The following is a 21,814-nucleotide window of genomic DNA, read 5'->3' as shown; positions in this document are numbered from 1 at the left end:
TACTGTGTGTGCCTTGAAGACCTTATGGAGAAAAAAAGGTTGCCCCTGGCTGCACTAAGTTTAAGTGGCCGCACAAGGCACCTGCATTTACAAAGATGAATCTAGGCCCCAAGCAAGTTCTTTGTGATGTAGAGGGTCCACGGGAGATGCCTGCCTAAAAGGAACTCCAAGCAACAAGCCAGGCTGCCTGCATAGAAACCACCTGGGTTTTAGATTTCCAGCCCCCTATCCTGAGATTCTATTTCAATAGCTCTTGGCTCTGCATGGCAATAATACAATTCATCTATGTGATCTCTCATAAAACTCCTTTGTTTTCTATAAAGCTAGGCTGGGGCATTAAGCTTAGCAGGAAATTGCTCTAGTCCCTGGGAGGCCAGTCTTTTTAATAACTAAACCATCTAATTCATTTCAGCTATTATCCTGAATACTATAAGCAGTGATTCTCAGCCAAGGGTCAATTTTGCCACCCAGGAGACATTTGGCAATGGTGGGAAACCTCCTTAGTTGTTACAGTTGGGGGGTGCTACTGGCATCTAGCAGGCTGAGGCCAAGGATGCCACGCCACATCCTATGATGCACAAAACAGCCAGGACAGCCTCCAAAACAAAGACCTATCTGGAATAAAATGTCAATAGTGCAGCAGCCAAGAAACGGACTAAGTTTAAAAGAGCAAGTAAACTCTAGAGCAACATGTTCCTGATGGTTACTTCCCTCATCTCAGAAGTGGATGAAGTCAGCTTGCGTTGCATGGTGAACTTGAAACCAACTTACTTGTTAAGAAACAAGGGTTCTGGGGGCACCCAAGTGGCTCAGTCAGTTAAGCAGCTGCCTTCAGCTCAGGTCATGATCCTAGGGTCCCGGGATCAAGCCCCAGGTCAGCGGGGAGCCTGCTTTTCCTTTTCCTGCTCCCCCTGCTTGTGCACTCTTGTGAGCGCTCTCTCTCCCCCGTCAAAATCTTTTAAAAAAAGAGAAAAAAGAAGGGTTCTTCTACTTGCCCCTAGGCTGGATGGGATAAAAGACAAACTGGAAATACTGAAGTACAGTTAATCAGGCTGCAGGTAACAAGTCGTGGCATACATTTTGAAAAGCAAATGTTTAATGTAGTAACTCCCCAAGACAGACCTTGGCAGAAAGTTACCTGGTTGTCTCACCACCCAAAGGATAAGGAGTCATCAGTTAAGTGGCCGCCTTCAGCTTGGGTCGTGGTCCCAGGGTCCTGGGATCAAGGCCCCACATGGGGTTCCTTGCTCAGCGAGGAGTGTCCTTCTCCCTCTGCCTGCTGCTCCCTCTACTTGTGGCTATCTGACAAATAAACAAAATCTTTAAATTTAAAAAAAAAAAAAAAAAAAGGCACCATAAGGGACACCTGGATGGCTCTCTTAGGCATCTACTTTCAGCTCAGGTCATGGTCCGGGGTTCTGGGATCAACCAGCATCAGGCTCCCCCTACGCCAACCCCTGCTCAGCAGGGAGTCTTCTTCTCCTCTCCCTCTGACCTTCCCCCTGCTCATGCTCTTGAGTTCTCTCTCTCTCAAGTAAACTTTAAAAAAAATAAATAAATCAATATGGAGAGGCTGGGTCACTCAGACTATTAAGCATCTGCCTTCAGCTCAGGTCATGATCCCAGGATCCTGGGATCAAGCCATGTATTGGGCTCCCTGCTCAGTAGGCTCCCTGCTTCTCCCTCTCCCACTCCTGCCTGTGTTCCCTCTCTCACTGTCTCTGTCAAGTAAATAAATAAAAGCTTTTTTTTAAAATAAATAAATAGATAGATAAAAATAAAAGGCACCACAAGACAAATCATACCTTGTAATTATAGTACTCAGACTCACTCATTCAACAGCCAGCATTCAATGGCACAGCATTACAAGACTGTAGTGTGGTCCATGCTCATTACACAGAATTTTAAGCAGAATATTCCGGAATTTTATACAGAAATGAAACCCTTTAGTGATGGCAAAATAAGAAAGCATAAACAGTTACAAATACTGTATCTCCTCGTTATTATGTAATTTTAAGTGCCCACAAACATCTTTTATTTTTTCTGAATTGGCACTCATGCAAAACAGATCACTACCACCTCCTCATCCCCAGCTGGTGACCAAGAGCCTCAGATGACAAGGATCTGGATGCACCAAGACTATTTAGTAACAAGAGGTAGGTGGCGAACGCATTTCAAGGCAAGACAGTGATAGGACCAAGGACAAAGGTGCAGATCCCAGGTCCACAGTGTTTACAGGAGTATCAGTGGGTTCCACCTTAGGTGGTTCTAAAGAGCAAATATATTCACTAAAACATAAGCTCAAGGTCAAGGATCTTTTCCCCCTATTTTATTCACTGATATACAGGAAATACCTAGCCAAGTTCCTGTTGGGCCTCAATAAATGTGTAGAATGAAGTAAGAATAGAAAAAAAATCATCTTACATGCTACAGTGACATTAAATGGAGGGTATTAATTAATACAAGTTCATTGTTCAGATTCATTTAATTGTATCTTTATACAGAACTGAATGTTTTTTAAAATACTTTCATGTTTATTCAGTGATCAATAACAAAATATTAACTTCCTAATGGATGTGAACTGTTGTTACAGTACAAGGAATAATGGGGAAACTTTACAGATGAGAGTACAATGGTACAGAGACAAAGGGGGCTACAAATAAAGTAAAATAAACAAAGCTGCCTGAGAGATCCCAACAGGGGAGGGAAAGATCCAGCACCGGAGCAGCAGGGCAGAACGACTAAGCACCAGAAGACTATCTTCCCACACAGCACTTAGCACAAACATAACTTAGAATGCCTGGAGTTATTAATGTTTCTGTATGTTTCCACCGCTAAATCACAAGCTCCAGGAGGCTCAGGTTTCATGTGTCTTGTTCACCACTGTGTTCCCAGCACCAGGCACATAGTAGCTATTCAATAAATATTTGTTAAATGGAAAAGAAGGAAGAGTCTGAGCTAACGATCTTGCAGGTAGAAACAGCCCTCATAAAAAAGAGGCTTAAGTTGTCAACATGGGACAAAATTTTGCCTTTACTACCAGACTTGCTCAAGAGGCAGATATGAACCAATAGAGGCTCTGAAATTCAGGATATCCTTTCTCCAAAAGACGGTGAGAAACTGTTCACATAACTTGGATTAGAGACATGAGGAGCTGTGCTCTCTGGAAACTCAAAATAAATCAGGCCTTTCCCTGGTTGTTTAACAACAAATGGAAAGAAAATGGGTCAAAGTACCTTTCTGCACCCCATCACTCTTCAGCCCCCACCTCAAAGCCCTTCAGTGAATAAGGACAAATGCATCTTCCAATGAGGTCTTCCTCCAGTTGCGGTCCTGAAAGATTCTGCACTTTCCAGGACCTTCTACTGGCAAAAAAAGGTGCATTTCAGCATAGCACACTTACTGCGCCAGGGTCTCCTGGCGATGCTGAGTCTTCTGGTGCCGATTAAGAATGGATCTCTGGTTGAAGCTCCTCCCGCAGGCAGGACAGTGGTAGGGCTTCTCCCCGGTGTGAATCCTCTGGTGTCTGACCAACCGTTCCCCTTTACTGAACCGCTTCCCACACACCTGGCACCCGTACGGCTTCTCGCCTGTGTGGGCTCTCCGGTGCACAGCCAGGTTTGCATTCCTGCTGAAGCTCTTGCCGCACTCACAGGTGTAGGGCTTTTCCCCCGTGTGAGTTCTCCGATGCACCTGCAGATGCTGTCTCCGGGTGAAGCTTTTCCAGCAGTCCCCACACTTGTAGGGCTTCTCCCCCGTGTGACTCCTCTGGTGGACCTCGAGGTGGTGCCTCTGGCTGAAGGTTTTCCAGCACTCACTGCACACATAAGGTCTCTTTCCCAGGTGTGTTCTCTGGTGCTTCATGAGGTACTCTCTCAAGGTGAACCCCTTTCCACATTCGACACACCCATAGGACTTCTCTTCTTCATGAGTTCGCTGGTGTCTGACAAGATTTGAGCTCCGACTGAAGCCTTTTCCACACTCAGGGCACTGAAAAGGCTTCCAGAAGGAGCTGTGGGTCTTGAGGTCATCCGGCAGGGGTATGACGCCATGCTGAGGAGGCAGCGGCCCCGGCATGTTTCCCAGAGAACTACTGGGCTCCTGCTCACAAGTTCTTCCAAGCTCAGGGCTCTGAAGAGTGGCATCCCCAAACCTCTCTGATGTCACCCGAGCAAGCGCCCCCTTGAGGTCTGACTGCTGGGTTTTAGCCTCCTTTTCCTTGCTCCCAATGCCTACAGGATAAAGGAGATACAGGCTGATTCTACAGGAACTATGAAAGTACATTTATACGTTAGAATCTGGCTCCTAAGGGTTTCCCCCTCACAATTCCTTCTTTTTCCCTCTGACTGAAAACCTCAATACAGTTTCCTTTCATTGACTCTAAAACCAGACTTTGCTCTATTTTTCTCCATCTGCTTCTGAGTGTTTGTGTCCCTAACCCCCCAAATTCATAGGTTGAAGCCCTGTACCCCAATGTGATGCTATCAGGAGACAGGGTGTTTGAGAAGAAATAAGGTACAGTCATGAGGGTAGAGCCCTCCATGGGATTAGTGTCCATAAAAGAAAAGGAAGAGAAATCAGAGTGCTTTACACAGAGGTTATGTAAGCATGATTCCTCACAATGGGATTGGTGCCCTTGTGAAGAGACAGAGTCACAAGATGGATCCCTCAACTGTCCGCCCCGTGAAGACTGTGAGGTGGCAGCTGGCTGCAAGCGAGGAAGAAGGCACTCTCCAGACACTTAATCTATAGGAACCTTGATCTCGAACTTCCAGAACGCTGAGAAATAAGTGTCTGTTGTTTAAGCCACACAGTCTATAATATTCTACTATAGCAACCCAAGACAAGACTACCTCTGTACCTTTTTACAGAATACTCTGCCAAACTTCAACACCCACTCACTTTTATACTAACTCAGACTTTCATTTCCTTCTAAATCTAATTCAGTGATTTCCTTGAAGAAACATGCCCTGCTTGCTCTCTTCAGCTAATATATACCGATCAATATATACTGTATCAATATATATATAATATATACTGATCAAGCATTTTGCTTATCCTACGCTTATTTATTTTTAAAGATTTTATTTATTTATTTGACAGACAGATCACAAGCAGGCAGAGAGGCAGGCAGAGAGGGAGAGAGGAGGAAGCAGGCTCGCCACTGAGCAGAGAGCCAGATGCAGTGCTCAATCCCAAGACCCCAAGATCATGACCTGAGCCGAAGGCAGAGGCCCCAAGCCACTGAGCCATCCAGGCGCCCCATCCTACACTTATTTATACACAATCTTACTGAAAATGCTATTTTACATTCATCAAGGTGTCCTGCCTTCCCTAAAAATTATAAACCTATTCCAGGGATGAACTACTTGGAGTTCTACATATCCTCCCTACGCTTGCTCAGCAAGTAGTCCCTGCTCAAACTGCTCCCTCTGCCTAACCAGATCTTACCAATCAAGGTCTCCTAGGAGCCTCGCACAAGCTTACCTGCTGCTGGATGAATGAATGAACCCACTCTGTCACTGACTTCTACCAGACTGAAATGCCTGTGAATGCTACTGAAATGCCTCAATCCTTCTCAGTGTCCTTCCTCTGATCTCTCTCCAACTCTCTCTAAATTTAAACAGAACAAATATTTACAGAAGATGAGGAAGATGAAAAAAAAAAAAAAAGGAAGGCTCTAGGGAGCAAAGGAGCCAAGACAGCAAAAAAAAAAAAAAAAAAAAAAAGACAATGGGTGCCTGGCTGGCTCAGTCCATAGAGCGTTCGACTCTTAATCTCAGTGTTATAAATTCGAGTCCCACACCAGGTGTAGAGATTACTAAAAGTAAAATTTTTAAAAGAGAAAGAGGGGCACCTGGGTGGCTCAGTGGGTTCAAGCCTCTGCCTTCAGCTCAGGTCATGATCTCAGGGTCCTCCTGGGCTCGAGCCCCGCATCGGGCTCTCTACTCAGTGGGGAGCCTGCTTCCTCCTCTCTCTCTGCTCTCTCTGTCTGCCTCTCTGCCTACTTGTGATCTCCTGTCAGATGAATAGATCAATAAAATCTTTAAAAAAATAAAAAAAAAGAAAGAGAGAGAGACAGAGAAAAATCTCGCATGCCTCCAGACCTAAACAAAGATGAAGGACAACAGTCTCACCTCAGATAGATTCTTTCATAAACTTTCCAGGAAATACAAATGCACAAAACATAACTGTAGAGTTCAAATTTTCATAATGAATATAACTATGTAAACAGCATCCAACTCAAGAAACATTATCAGCATCCAGAAAGTCATCTCCCATACCTTCCAGTGACTATATTCTGCCCACCAGACAAACATGCTATCCAGACTTTGATCACCATAAAGTGCTTTTGCCTGGTCTTGAACTTTATACATTAGATCCACACATTGTTTCTAGCTGCTTCTGCTCATTATTATGCTTTTAGGATTCACCCACATGGTGGAGCATAGCTATAATTACATTTTTTTTTTTTTTTTTTTTTTGCTGTTGGTAGTATATGCTTTTACACTGTCAAGAATGTATTGAAATCTCTTTATTTCATTGGCTGGTGTTCATTTGAGTAGTTTCCAGTTTTGAGGTGTTATGAATAATAAAACTGAAACTAAATGCAAAGCACGAGTCTTACCTGGACACTGAGACGATGCGAGTATGTGCCAGTTATTACCTAGCATGGAATTCTGATTTCTCAGGCCCAATCCTACACAGCTGTCAATGCAGGAGCCATAGGTAAATGGGACTAAATCCCAGGACGATCTGAAGGTGGAGACAGCTGGTAGACAGTATGGGTGGGAAATGGACCTTGGCCCACCCAGACTCCCCATAAACACTTAAGGAAGTGCTTCCGTTGTTTGAAACAATGGGAAGAGGGCGAGCATACAGCCAGACTCTCTACAACAATCAGAATGGCCAAGAACACATAAAAACCCTCTGGGAATAGGAGGAGAACAGAATACTTCCAGCACATTGGCAGCATCACTGGTAGAATCTCATCCCAAGGGGGATCAAGGTGCTGAAATACTAGTACCACATCTGGGCCACTGCACTAGCTCCTGCACTGCACAGTTATGTCCGGGGGTTTCCACATCCTCTACTGTTACAGAAGTCTTACATCTTTGTAACGTATGTTGGTAGCCTATGGCCACTCACATCACTACCATGGCGTGACAACCCTGTCCTGGACCAAGTCTCGTTAAGTCCCTCCTCTAGTGCCCCTTACGCTACGCCATAATGACATTATATACACCTGAGCTCTTCACCTGAACTGGTAAGATCACAGAGGCAAGCACCTTTAAAGCAGAATGTTGACCACATAACATGCCAAATAAACATTTCTGAGCCAATAAATAAATGCTAACTCATAAAAAAAAATTTGTACTACTAATAAAAATATCTGACACTACTATATTCACCAAATATTAATCCTCACAACACCGTGAGATTTCTATAAACGTTCCCATTTTGCAACTGAAAACCAGAGGCCTGAAAAGGTCACCTGTGGTGCCCCAGGTCACAATCAGTAAGTGATGGAGCCAGGACGGGTTTACATGCGCTAAAGAAGTAGAGTGATAACTCTGCTCGCTCTGTGACACGGGCCCACATGGACCTCTCTGGTTTCTAGGACCCTTCTGTCCATGCTCCTGCCATCCTCTGTACACACATCTCGTGCTCCAAAGGCTTCCATGCCCTTAGCCCAGCCCCAAAACAAAGCTGCAGAGGTGGGGCCAACACCCAGGGGGGCACTCAATACATCTCTGCCAAGTAAACAAGATCAGAGGATCATCTTTTGCTGTTCTTTTGCTCTCGAGCCTTGGTTCAGTCACACAGTGGGTGCTCCAGGAGTCTAATGACCAGCCACTCTCATCACAACCAGAGTAACTACCTTGTGATTTCTTGTCCCCTTGACTGCTCCTATCCTGACAGGAAAACACGTGGCCAGCTCCTTAAACCTGGGTCCACTCTCTTTCCTTGGACCCATTTACTCATCTTCTGTCAGTAGTACCAGGTTCTAAAATCCAGGGCAAGGATAAGACCCCTGACCTGTAGCTTTTAAAATTCCTCAGTTTCTTACCTTTGGAATGGAAAGTCTTACCTGGAGCTGAGACCCCACAGTCTCGGGGTTCCACATATTCCCCAAAGCAGTCTATCTGGGCTGGGGTCACATGCCTCCATTCCTCCTCAGGGAAAGCCAAGGCCATATCTTTAAATGTCCCCAACCCCTGAAACAACAGGAGACTGCTATGGATAGAGAAATAATCCCAAGGTAGGAAGAATCTAAAAGCAGAAGAGAACACAGGAGACAACACTCTAGGGAAGAAGGGACCAAGAAGACCAAAGGAACTGGGTCGCTAGTGCTCTCGGGAGCAGAAGGGCCTACCTCTCAACAGTTTAATGACAGGGAAGTAATGGACTCGTCTGAGCCACTGTATTTCTAAGTCTCTGCTGCAGCCACTAAGCTTGTACCCTCACAACCAAAGAACCCAATTTCCATTTTTCAAATGCTTCAAAGCTGCTATTTATCCCCTCACCTAAAGCCTAGTGGCTTCTATCCATAAGGTCTTCCTCCTCACAATTAAAAGAGTAATCCTGAGTCAATCGGGAAGGAAAAAAAAAGTCACAAAGCCGTAGAAGTGAGTGTTAACAACTAGGGATGATAAAGTGAAGAAAACAAACCTGCCACAACCATCAGAACAAGAAAGGTGAAATAATTCAACTTGTGGATAGCACTTTGTTGTGCAGAGAAACCTTAGGGAAAGTGAACCTCATTCAAAACAACGTCATGGTCCCCAGAAGGGGAGAGGTACAGCTCACCTGGGGTCCAGCTGTAAGGAACCCAGCTGCCATCTCTTGGTCTCTGGTGTTCACGGAAGGGAGGCCAGGACCAGCCTGAAGAACTGGCAGAGCTAAGCAAAGGGAAAAAAGCATAAGAAAGATTAGCGCTGCCTTGCAGTTAACTTGTTCAAAGGTGTCCACTGCCTGACACACAGAACCCTAAGAACCTTAAAGCTGGGGTGCAGGTACAGACTATCCTGCTCTCCACTGGGAAGATAATCCCAACCCAATATGCCCTGCCCCTTGAAGGCCAGCCAAGCTCCCTGGTCACACTCTGGCAATAAGCTCCTTTGAGATTCACTAACACAATGAAGTCATACATTACTTTCAGGGATATGGTCTGTCTGCCCACTTAAAAAATATCCCTACATGTCACCTGCATATTTCTAGATTTCTAGAAGGGATGTGAGGGAAAAGAGAAGAAAAGAAATGGTAAGAGAACACAATCCTGGGTACCCCCTGCAGAAATCAGAGAATCAAGATACAGAAAACAATTCCACTTCATCTCTTTCCTACTAAAGTCAAGGAAGTAACCAGGAAAAATCAGAATTACAGCCCACAGGTCACTTCATTTAACAACTGCTGGACTTGTAAAGGATAGGATTTCACTTCATTTAACAACTGCTGGACTTGTAAAGGATAGGATCACAAAGCACAGTCTTCTATGTCCTTACTTTACTGTTTGCATCTTACCCTGCTCCTGGAAGGCTTGTGTCCCAGCTCCAGGGTCCTGACTGAGTTGCTCCTCAGTGCCTTGGTCTAGGCCTTGAACTCCTTCCCCATGGGGCATCCCCCACTCGGGCTTGATCTCCACCGGCCCCAGGTGCACACCTGGTTCCCAAGGGCCTCTGCCAAGTGCTGTCTCCTGCTGCTCTCCCTGCACGTGGCATGGAACCTAAGGACAGTCCCCAACACCTATTAGAATGAGGCCTGGGGGAGGGATCTGAATTAAAACCTAAAAAGAAAACCTAGAAAAGAACCATTCCAGCTGTAAGGGAGGGGAAGAAAAAGCTGGCTAGGTTCTTCCACAGGATGTCGGTAAGAAGGTGAAAAAGAGACTAAGCTCTCTTTATCAGGCTATGAGCAACTGTTCTATGTCCATGCCATTCTGCAAGGGTCCCTCAGCCTAACAGAATTCCACCATGCATAATGTCACAGAGAGGCTAAATATTATTTGATTGAGAACTTTAGCCCGAAACACTCCCTACTAGGAAAAAAAAAATCCCCCAATTACAAATGCTAAAAGTAAAAAATACAAGCTCTGATTCCATAGTGAATTACCTAGTGAAAAAAACTAGCTCTAAAAATAGCAAGAAAAATCAGGACAACTCATATTGAGATACACTCACAAAAACAGGCCCCTTTGGGTCTACTTTTAAGCTTCTGGGCTGGGAGTAAAAAAATAATTCTTAGGATTATGGAGGAAGTCTGGGGTAACTACAGCAGGAAAGGAAAGATGAAGTTAAGAAAGACAGTTACTTGCAAGCAAAACAGTAATGTTAAGTCCTGCTCTCTTCTTTCCCAGACAATAATCAGGTGATTATACCAAAGAGTCACAGACACCAGCCAAAGTCCCAAGGAAGTATCTAAGATGCAGTTGCCTGGTATGACCAGACCACCACCACAGAATCGCTGATGTGAGCCACTTAAGTTGATATCCCAGATGTGGAAATTGCACTGTGCAGACCATGCTTCTTAGGAAGAATATTCACCCAACTGGAATTCTCTGCATTCTCACATGCATCCTGCCCAAAGAGGAATGAGTTGAGGAACCTTAAAAGTAAGGTTCCTTAGGCCTGAGGCTCACAAGGGAAATATGGCCAGGCCTCTTGTCCTGATGACCAAAAAAGGAAGCTAACAGCCCTTCTACAAGCCCTGCACCTTCCCTGAGAATGGATTTTCTTGCTGAAAACTCCACTGCCCTCCAGAAAGTACTTCAGGGGGTCTGGGAGCAGGGGAAGGAGACTGTATACCTCATCAACTCCCACTGCTTCCTCAAACCTTTCAATTCTTTAAATCTCCCCTTCCCACACCAATGAAACAAGACCCAGATTCCCCCTTCTCACCCACCGCCTTGGCCTCCAATGTTCTCTCTGTGAAGTCTTCCACCATGGCCACAAGAGCCTTGCCACTCTCCAGGCCATGCTCTCGAATCCAAGCATAGAACTCCCGAGGCAGGATGGTCAGGAACTGCTCCAGCACCAGCAGCTCCAAGATCTGCTCCTTGGTGTGCAGCTCAGGCCTCAACCACTGGCGACAGAGTTCCTGGAGTTCCCTGAGGGCTTCCTGGGGACCAGCTGCCTCCTGGTAGCGGAACTGCCGAAACCTCAGACGAAAAGTCTCCGGACTAGGGTCCTCCCTTCCCCTGCCCCATGGCAACTCTTTCTCCAGCTTTACCACAGGAACACCCATCGGCTGCTGAGGGTCTTCTGCCATCCCTGGACGCTCTTTAAGCATCTTCACACCCTCCCAGAAGACTGAGTGTCTGCTGGGAAGGCCAGACAAACAATAATGGAAGCATAAATGAGAAAAAGAAAAACTCAGTCCATCCCAGTTCCGTGCCTACCATCAATGGCTCTTCTGCTGGAGAACATGACAATTACTTTCAAAAAACTGAACATATATCCTAAAAATTACATCAATTCTAGTTAGTTATGCTAATTACCAAGTATGTGCAGAAAAATGTAGAGACTTTACTTTATGCCCACAAACACTGCAGGATCTCATCAGGGAAATAACACGAAAATCAGAGAATATAAAATAGGTTATAATTAGATCAGTCACACAGACCTACTCTTCCAAAGGTGTAATACATTTTCAGTAAATATATATGCCAAACCTGCAAAAACCAGAAATATAATACAGATGCGGTGCCTGGGCTGCTCAGTCGGTTGAGCCTCTGCCTCCAGCTCCAGTCATGATCTTGGGAGACTTGGGATCAAGCCCTATATAAGGCTCTCTGCTCAGCAGGGAGTCTGCTTCTCCACCTCCCTCTGTGTTCTCTCTCCCTCTCTTGCTCTCTCTCAAATAAATAAATAAAATCTTAAATATATATATATGTATATATATATATAAAAAATATAAAACAAGACAAACACAGCACTTACCCTTTGATACTCATATACTAGCACAGCAGAGAGAAAAAATATATACATGCAAATAAATTAAAATTATAAATGGAGATAAGTTCTAGAAAGGAAATATGTACAGTGCTGTTAATGGAGGATGAACAACTTGAAGAACAATTTTCTGAAAAAATGACATGTAGGCTGAGACCCAAAGGATGAGAATGAATCAGTCATTCAGATTTTTCCACGCACAAGGACTGAGACCAGAAATTACTCTGTATATCTGAGAACAAGCCAAAGTGAAGTATGGCTTCTGCAGAGTTGAGTGACAACGCTGCACGAGAAGAGGCGGCAGAGGCAGGCAGAACCAGATTATCCAGGAACTGGAACACACTAAAAATTATGAGTTAATCTTACTTTAGCAAGGAGCCACATGTTTTATAAAAGTCATTTTGCAGGGCACATGGGCAGCTCAGTCGATTAAGTGGCTACCTTCGGCTCAGGTAATGATCTCAGGGTCCTGATATCGAGCCCCATGTCAGGCTCCTTGCTCAGTAGAGAGCCTACTTCTCCCTCTCCCTCTGCCTGCCACTCTGCCTACTTGTGCTCTCTCTCTGTGAGTCAAGTAAATAAAATCTTTAAAAAGAAAAAAAAAAAGAAAAGAAAGTTTATTTTGCCTGTGGTATGTCAATGGACTATAGTTTAGAGGGGACAGGAAGGGAAGCAGCACTTACAGTGGTCCAAGCAGGAGAGGCTCAGGATGGTGACAAAGCAGACAGTCAAGACATATTCTGGAGGTAAAACCAATAGACTTGCCAGTGGCTTGGATGTGACCGTGTGCTCAGCCTAAAGAACACAAAAGAGTGACATATATGTATCATTACAATTGGTCAAAAGATTTTTAACTTCTGGGATGGCTCAGTCAGTTAAGGGCAGACTCTCGATTTCCCTCAGGTCATGATCTCAGGATCCTGGGATCCAGCACTGCTTTGTGTTCCTCCTCAGCACATGGTCTGCTTCAGGATTCTCTCCCTCTCCCTCTGCTCCTCCACCCCCTGCTTTCTCCCTCTCAAATAAAAAATTTTTAAAAGGGGGGGGGGAACGCCCGGGTGGCTCGGTTGGTCAAGCGGCTGCCTTCGGGTCATGATTCCAGGGTCCTGGGATCGAGCCCCACATCAGGCTCCCTGCTCAGCAAAGAGCCTGCTTCTCTCTCTCCCCCTCTCCCTGACGCTCTGCTTACTTGTGCGCTCTCTCTCTGTCAAATAAACAAATATAATATTTTTATATATTATATATATTTTTTTAAATATAAAATATATTCTTTTTAATTAAAAAAAAATTAAGATTTTTAACTTCTATAGGCTCTCCCAGTTAGAAAGCCTGTGAGCACACACTCTGATTCAATACTTAATAACCATTCTGTATAGGGAGTATTACTCCCCCTACTTTTCAAATGAAGAAACTGGAGCTGTAAGACGTTAGATGACCTAGGTCGGCCTCCCAAAAGATAGGGTGCAGATAAACCACAGGGGGAGCCAAAATGAGAAAAAGGTTAATGTCGGTTCAAGTACTCATGAAAAAAGAAGGGGCTTACACTAGACTGGCTGAATACTATTCCATTTCACGACGGGTTCAGGCTGGGGGTGCGCGGTACCCAGGCTGGGGAGGCAGACTTGGGAGTCGAAAGTGGAGAAGGGGCTGGGTTTTTGGAGAAGGGAAAGATCACTCTTAACCTACAGAGAATAATCAAACTTGGCAGGAGGTACTTCCGAAACTTCTACTTAATATCCTATTGGGTGCTCTGCAGTTATACACCCTTCGTAAGCCCATTTTTCATCTTCAATCCGTTCATTTTTCTCTGCTGCACCAAGAGAGACTTCTCTCGCGACTTCCCAGCTACTGCACGTACTCACTCCCATTCACTCCCCTGTTGGAATTTAGGGCGCTACGGCGCAATTGTTTACCAGCGTGTCTCCGACTACCAGACTCCCCGAAGGCGCGCAAGGTCCTTTTTCATCCTTCATCCCTGGCCCTTCACGAAGAGAAGGCTTAAAAGAGAAGCCATTCTTTACGTGAGCGTCCCACGTCTTGATCTAAAATGGCTACTTTCAAATTTTCTGAGAGGGCTGCTCTGGTTCCAGGTCTCGAGTTCGCGGACGCCCCGAGCGCTGAGGTAACCCTGGCCGGGCGGGCCCGAGTCCGCTCCCACCTGAGCCCCTGCGTCGCGCCCCACCAAGGCCTCCGTGCCGCGGGAGGTTGCTCCGGGGAGACGCGCCGCCCGCTACCTCAGCCCCGCCGCCGCCACCGCAACGGTCCCGAAACGCTGCCCCCCCGACCGCCTCAGCCCGCAGAGGCCCCGAAACCCTGCCCCGCCGCCGCCTTCACCCGCCGCCCCGCGTCGCCCCGCGTCGCCCCGCGTCGCCCCAACCCAACACTCACCCGCAGCCCTTCAACAACGCCAGCCAGGCCCGAGCGCTCAGAGGACCGGATGTGGGCCGCGGACGCTGTCAGACAGGTGCGTGAGGAAAGAGCCCCCTTCCGCTTCCTCTCTAGGACTCCCGGAGGTCGGGGAGTCTCTATGGTCGCCGGTCCACTGGGCCTGTCTGGGGAGACTGAGCTGCTCTTCCCAGGCTAACTCGTGCCCTAGAGGCTCGAGGTCCTCACGGTCGTCAGGTCTTTTGGCGCCTCCGCGCCTTGGCATCTGCTTTCCCTTCGTGAGAAGGTCCCTCCAGACACACTACTGGGCATGAAGCCTCTTTCAGCGGGCTGTATAGGCCAACACGTGCTTATTCCGCGCTTCTTGTACTTTGTGCAAGGCGCAGGGGCCGAGGGTGACGGAGGGAAGCACCGAATTCTATAGGTTCACATAAGAGGGGCCTCCCCCGCGAATAGTTTGGAGGAGGGAGTCAGGGAAGACTTCCTGGAGGAGGGGCACCTCAGCTCAGATTTGAAGGGCGAGCTTTTAAAAAGTGAGGTGAGTGTCCCCAGTGAGTGGGGAGGGGTTGACGGCATTCCCACACAACCCGGGCCACTGGAGTACACAGTTAAACTTAGTATTTCAGCTGGTGAGCTAAAGGCAATGGGGAGCCATGGAAAGGTTTCAAGGCGGGAAGGGACACAATTTGTGAAGATGCTGCTGAGAACCCTTCAAGAAAGACCGAGCAAGAGGGGAGGGAGGTGGAGAAACGAGATGGCTGACTGTTGCGTAAAAGGAAGCTTAAGAAGCAGTCCAGGAGAGAGAGGATGGTACAGACCTGGGACAGTCCCTGAGACCAGAAATTGCCAAGAGTGATTCTATATGAAACTTACTGGGGAAGTAACATTGCCAGGGTTTGAGGATTAATTGGATCTGGAGGATGAGAGAGAGGGTGAAATAATTTGGTAAATGACCAAAGCCACATATATTTATAAGAATGAACATTTTATGGCTATCAGACATATGAAAAAATGTTCATCATCACTAGCCATCAGGGAGATGCAAATTAAAACCACATTGAGATACCACCTGACACCAGTTAGAATGGCCAAAATTAGCAAGACAGGAAACAACATGTGTTGGGGAGGATGTGGAGAAAGGGGAACCCTCTTACACTGTTGGTGGGAATGCAAGTTGGTGCAGCCACTTTGAAAAACACTGTGGAGATTCCTCAAGAAATTAAAAATAGAGCTTCCCTAGGACCCTGCAATTGCACTACTGGGTATTTACCCCAAAGATACAGATGTAGTGAAAAGAAGGCCATCTGTACCCCAATGTTTATAGCAGCAATGGCCACAGTCGCCCAACTGTGGAAAGAACCAAGATGTCCTTCAGTGGACAAATGGATAAGGAAGATGTGGTCCATATACACTATGGAGTGTTATGCCTCCATCAGAAAGGATGAATACCCAACTTTTGTAGCAACATGGATGGGACTGGAAGAGATTATGCTGAGTGAAATAAGTCAAGCAGAGAGAGTAATTATCATATGGTTTCACTTCTTTGTGGAGCATAACAAATAGCATGGAGGACAAGGGGAGTTAGAGAGGAGAAGGGAGTTGAGGGAAATTGGAAGGGGAGGTGAACCATGAGAGACTATGGACTCTGAAAAACAATCTGAGGGTTTTGAAGGGGCGGGGTGTGGGAGGTTGGGGGAACCAGGTGGTGGGTATTAGAGAGGGCATGGATTGCATGGAGCACTGGGTGTGGTGCAAAAACAATGAATACTGTTACGCTGAAAAGAAATAAAAAAATTTAAAAAAATAAATTTTAAAAAATGAAAGAACATTTTAAAAGCAAACAACTTGTTGGTTATCTGGAAAGAAATAATGTTAGGTCCATACCTTATGACGCATTCGGGACCAAGTCCACTGGGCTCAGAGGATCACAGATTTTTTTATATTACAAATTATAATATCAATGACCTTGGGAATAGTGTTGGATAGCCTCCATCCACTAACATGCACTCACATCTGAGAGTTATTAGACAACCTTGACATCCAGGGCCAAATGAAATTGCCTGATTGGCTCAGTCTATCTGGGAACACTAAGCTATCCCTAGTGATATCAAAAACCTTCCATCAAATGCAAGCTGGTGCAACCTCTCTGGAAAACAGCATGGAGGTTCCTCAAAATGTTGAAAATAGAACTGCCCTATGACCCAGCAATTGCACTATTGGGTATTTACCCTAAAGATACAAACGTAGTGATCCAAAGGAGCACGTGTACCCGAATGTTTATAGCAGCAATGTCCACAATAGCCAAACTATGGAAAGAACCTAGATGTCCATCAACAGATGAATGGATCAAGAAGATGTGGTATATATACACAATGGAATACTATGCAGCCATCAAAAGAAATGAAATCTTGCCATTTGCGACAACATGGATGGAACTAAAGCATATCATGCTTAGCGAAATAAGTCAAGCGGAGAAAGACAACTATCATATGATCTCCCTGATATGAGGAAGTGGTGATGCAACATGGGGGCTTAAGTGGGTACGAGAAGAATAAATGAAAGAAGATGGGATTGGGAGGGAGACAAACCCTAAGTGACTCTTAATCTCACAAAACAAACTGAGGGTTGCTGGGGGGGGGGGGGGGGGGTTGGGAGAAGGGGGTGGGATTATGGACATTGGGGAGGGTATGTGCTTTGGTGAGTGCTGTGAAGTGTGTAAACCTGGTGATTCACAGACCTGTACCCCTGGGGATAAAAATATATGTTTATAAAAAATGAAAAATTATATAAAAAAAAAAAAACCTTCCATCAGCTTGCCATGGAGAAGACACAGAGAAAAGATCATTCTGGCAGAGGCAGGAGGAGATTGGATCAGATCACAGGTTTCCAGGGAAGCTTTGGAGAGGAATTGGGAAGAAAAGATTCAAAAAGATTCAAAGAGTGATGGTCTAGGTTAGGGCTCAGCAAACTTTTTCCACGAAAGGCCAGAAATAACTATCCTAAGTTTTGCTGGATGCATTTTCATATATTCTTCATTTTTGCAATCCTGTAAAAATGTCAAAACCATGTTTAGCTCACACCCGGCACTTGATTTGACACAAGGACTGTAGCTGGCTGATCCCTGAAGTAGATGGTTTTAAAATCATTCTAGAGGTGTTTGAGGAGTTCATTCTTGGCCTCTTTCCCCAGTGATATTACCTGCTGAGAACGCACAGGACAATGATAGGCTTAAATAATGAAGTAAAAAATTGAAATATCTATTGTGATATTGAAATAATGTAAGAAAAAGCTGTAGGGACACCTGGGTGGCTCACTTGATTAAGCATTTGCTTTCCGCTCTGGGTCTTTGGATCAAGCCCTGCATCGGGCTCCCTGCTCAGTGGGGAGCCTGCTTCTCCCTCTCCCTCACCCTCTTCCCCCGTTTGTGCTCTCTCCTCCTCTCTCTCTCTCTCGAATAAATAAAATATTTTAGAAAAAAGAAAAAATTGTAAGGTTGATGGAAAGATCATCAAGCAACACTGAACACCCAAGTGAGATTGAAACCAAACAAGTGATAGAATTAAGCCACACAATTGTATGTGCAATCTGGGGCAAATCTGCTTAAAATAAACGGGTGGCTTGATCTAATGTTGGGTTTTTTTTTTTTAACAGAGATCACGAGTAGGCAGAGAGGCAAGCAGAGAGAGAGGGAGAGGAGGAAGCAGGCTCCCCGCCGAGCAGAGAGCCCAATGCAGGACTCGATCCCAGGACCCTGAGATCATGACCTGAGCCGAAGGCAGAGGCTTAACTCACTGAGCCACCCAGGCGTCCCTAATGTTGGGATTTAACATAGAGAGTCCCAGAGTGGAGGGAAAGAGGACTCCGGTGGGAAAAGTTTGTGTTGAGTGAGTGACCAGGAGTCTAAGCTGAACAGAGAGGAGGGATGGAAACCAACAAAAACGGAACAGCTGAGGAATCAGAGGTTGGGATGAGGCCATGAAGCAGGTTCCAGAAATATTATAGGCAAACTAAGCATAAAATGCATATCCTGTTTGTTTCCCATAAACAGAATCATGCTATATTCTGCTCTGCACTTTGCTTTTATTCACTAAACAGCATCTCTTTCTGTGTCTATACATATCGATCTACCCCACTCTCTTTTAACCAGCTGCATAGTGTTCCAGTGCATGGATTTACCATGACTTATGGAGACTCTTGGTAGACTTTTAGGATGTTTCCAGCATTAAGATTTACCAGAAATCTAGAAAGAACATTGTTAAACATCCATTCAAGTTTTATCCAAGGATAAGTTCCATACATGGAATTGCTGGGTTTAAAAGTAATACACATTTGGAATATTGTCGGCTACTGCCAAATTTTCCTGCAAGGAGTCTGCACCAATTTCCATTCCCACTGGAAACGGGATATTAACATTCATTTCCCCACAATCTCATCAACACTGGATGTTATCAAACTTTTCCATCTTTGCCAATCTGATGAGGAAAATAAATGATGCCACAATTTTTTACTTGCATTTCTTAATAATAAGGGAAGTCAATCATTATTCCTACCCACATTATTTACTTGTATTTCTTTTTCTGTGGACTAGCTATGTTTATCCTTCCCTCTGTTTCTGTTAGGTTCTTTATCTCTTTCTTATTCATATATGTGTTTTGGGGACATTAAGACAATTGGCCCTTTTCCAAATGTCTTGCAAGTATTTTCCTATTTGTCTTTTTTTTAAGATTTTTTTACTTACTTGAGAGAGAGAGAGAGAAATAAAACAGGAGGAAGGGCAAGGGGAGAGGGACAGAGAGAATCCTCAAGCAGCCTTCACCCTGAGCACAGAGCCCAACTCGGGACTCAGTCCCAGGACCCTGAGATCATGACCTGACCTGAAACCAAGAGCCAGACACTTAACCAACTGTGCTATCCAGGTGCCCCCCCCCCATTTGTCTGTCTGTCTTTTTTTTTTAAGATTTTATTTATTTCTTTGACAGATGGAGATCACAAGTAGGCAGAGAAGCAGGCAGAGGGAGAGAAGGAAGCAGCTCCCTGCTGAGCAGAGAGCCCGATGCAGGGCTCTATCCCAGGACCCTGGGATCATGACCTGAGCCAAAGGTAGAGGCTTAACGCACTGAGCCACCCAAGCACCCCCTCATTTGTCTTTCTTAATGAACTTCATGCATGACCAAAGATTGTATGTTTTATGTATTCAAATTCATTCAATCCTTTTTTTTTTTTTAAGATTTTATTTATTTATTTAAGAGAGAGAGCCTGCACGCACACACACACAAATCTGGGTTGGAGGAGGGGAGGGTTGGAGGGGAAGGGGCAGAGGTAGAAGGAGAAGCAGACTCCTGCTGAGCAGGGAGCCCAAGGTGGAACTCAAACCCAGGACCCTGAGATCATGACCTGAGAGGAAGATAAATGCTTAAGCCACTGAGCCACTCAGGCGCCCTTCATTCATTCTTTTTTAAAATCTCTGTGCCTTCCAAGGGCACCTGAGTGGCTCAGTCCATTAACTGTCTGCTCAGATCCTAATCCTGGGGTCCTGGCATCAAGCCCTGTGTCAGGCTTCCTGATTAGTGGGGAATCTGCTTCTCCCTCTCCCTCTGCTTCTCCCCCCTGCTCATGCTCTATCTCATTCTCTCTCTCACTCCCTCAAATAAATAAAATCTTTTTTAAAAAAATCTGTGCCTTCCATATTCCCAATGATTAGCAAGTTTCTCTCAACACCATTTGTTGAAGGCTCTATTTTTCCCTGTATAAAGCTGCCTCTATGTTTGGACTCTTATTCTTTAATCTAGCTCCCATGTCGGGACCTGCCTTATTGTTTAATAACCACAGTTATAAATTTATCTTTTATATTTGGAACAGCTTTTCTACATCACTGGCCCTTCTTTCCCATGATAAAATAAAGAGAATAAAGAGAATATTTAAAGAGAATAAATAAAGAGAATATTTTTGAAGAAAAATTAAGAATAGCCCTGAGAGGTCAGAATATAACCAAAGGATTGTTAGGGAAATGGAAATGTCAAAAAGAAAACAGCTCAGGGATGCTGAGAAAATGAGGGCCTTTTTTCCTTGCAAGGAACATGATACTGAATGAGGTGAGAGCATTATGAGGCCCTGAGAGAAAAGAATGGGGAAAAGGAAAGGAAAGGAAAGGAGAAAGAGACAGAGGGGCAGAGGGAGAGGGGAAGAAAATTCTCTGACAAAAGACATCACCTCTGTGGGTCTTTAATTTAAAAAATGGGTAGAATTATACCTGGCCGATCTTTGGCAGGACAAAGTAAAATGACAGATGTGAGAGTTGCTTTAGCATTAACAATGGAAGTGTAGGTTATAGGGGCGCCTGGGTGGCTCAGTCAGTTGAGCAACTGACTCTTGATTTCAGCTCAGGTCCTGATCTCACGGTCCTAAGATCAGGACCTGAGTCAGGCTCCGTGGGGAGTCTGCTTAAGCTTCTCTCTCCCCCTCTGCTCTTTATGCCCCCCAACTCCCTTTCAAGTAAGTAAATCTTTAAAATATATATATATATGAAAGTTAGAAGTTCAGAGTGCTGGTATGGACAGTTAGGCATTTTTTTTTTATATTACCCTTACTTATTTAACTTTTACAATTCAATAGGTTTTTGAATAGGTAAAACACTTACATGTTTTGTGAGTCGAAATCATATAAAAAGTTACCCGCAGAGAATTACTGCTCCTATCTCTGCCTGCCCCTTCCAGCCCATTCCCTAATCTATCTCCATCTCCAAAGATTTATTAGTTTATCATATAGGCTTCAAGCGTTTATTTTGAAATACTAATATTTGTATATTTTCCTTATCTTCTCCCCATTTCTTGCATGGAAGGAACTAGACCAGATACCTTGTTTTTTATCATGTAATGTGTCCTAGAAAACTTTCCATGTCGGTACATAAACATCTTTCTCACTCTTTTATTTCCCCTTAACCTAGTGTGGATGTAACGTAATTTAACATGTCCCCCATTCATGGACATGTGAATTGCTCATTTGATGTGACAAATGTACCCCTTAATATCCCTATACCTATGTCAGTTTTAAACATGTGTGTAGGTATATCTGTCAGATAAATCATTAAATTGAGAATGTTAAAGTAGGAATGCTTCTGCAGTTTCACACACATTGTAAGAATCCCCTCAGCAGGGGTTATGTCATTTTGCACTTCCATGTACAACACGTGACTTCCCACCACCCCACAGCTTAGCCAACACAACGTTCCATCAAAATTTTGAGTTTTGGGGCCCGTGGGTGGCTCGTCGGTTAAGCACCTGCTTTAGGTTCAGGTCATGATCCCAGGACCTTGGGACAGAGCCCAACATCTGGCTCTGTGCTCAGTGGGGAGTCTGCTTCTCCCTCTCCTTCTGCCACTACCCCCGTTTGTGCTCGCTCTCTCTCTCTCGCTCTCTCTCTCAAATAAATCAATAAAATCTTTAAAAAAAAAAAAAGACAAAACACTCAGGAAACACAGA

The 21,814-nt window shown here is 44.9% G+C and overlaps 1 protein-coding gene across 5 annotated transcripts; it reads right to left on the bottom strand.

Annotated features, from left to right (window-relative positions):
- Positions 1 to 2,466: 2,466 nt before the first annotated feature.
- Positions 2,467 to 14,409, bottom strand: ZSCAN25 (zinc finger and SCAN domain containing 25). 5 transcript variants are annotated; one of them, XM_059153846.1, is made up of 7 exons: positions 14,340 to 14,409; positions 12,635 to 12,746; positions 10,903 to 11,320; positions 9,526 to 9,727; positions 8,812 to 8,903; positions 8,093 to 8,219; positions 2,467 to 4,232 (listed from the first exon to the last, which is right to left on the bottom strand). In XM_059153846.1, exons 3-7 carry the CDS (start codon positions 11,287 to 11,289, stop codon positions 3,400 to 3,402), a joined length of 1,641 nt encoding a protein of 546 aa, XP_059009829.1. In that variant the 5' UTR covers positions 11,290 to 11,320; positions 12,635 to 12,746; positions 14,340 to 14,409; the 3' UTR covers positions 2,467 to 3,399. The 5 variants fall into 5 exon arrangements, with proteins under 5 accessions (XP_059009829.1, XP_059009830.1, XP_059009831.1 ...); XM_059153847.1 differs by having other exon boundaries at positions 10,903 to 11,317; XM_059153848.1 differs by lacking the exon at positions 14,340 to 14,409 and adding an exon at positions 13,865 to 14,189.
- Positions 14,410 to 21,814: the final 7,405 nt, after the last annotated feature.

Source organism: Mustela lutreola, chromosome 17 (genome assembly GCF_030435805.1).
Source record: "Mustela lutreola isolate mMusLut2 chromosome 17, mMusLut2.pri, whole genome shotgun sequence".
NCBI classification, from domain to species: Eukaryota; Metazoa; Chordata; class Mammalia; order Carnivora; family Mustelidae; genus Mustela; species Mustela lutreola.
Note: the sequence above shows the minus strand (reverse complement) of the source record. Positions and strands in the feature narration are given on the sequence as shown.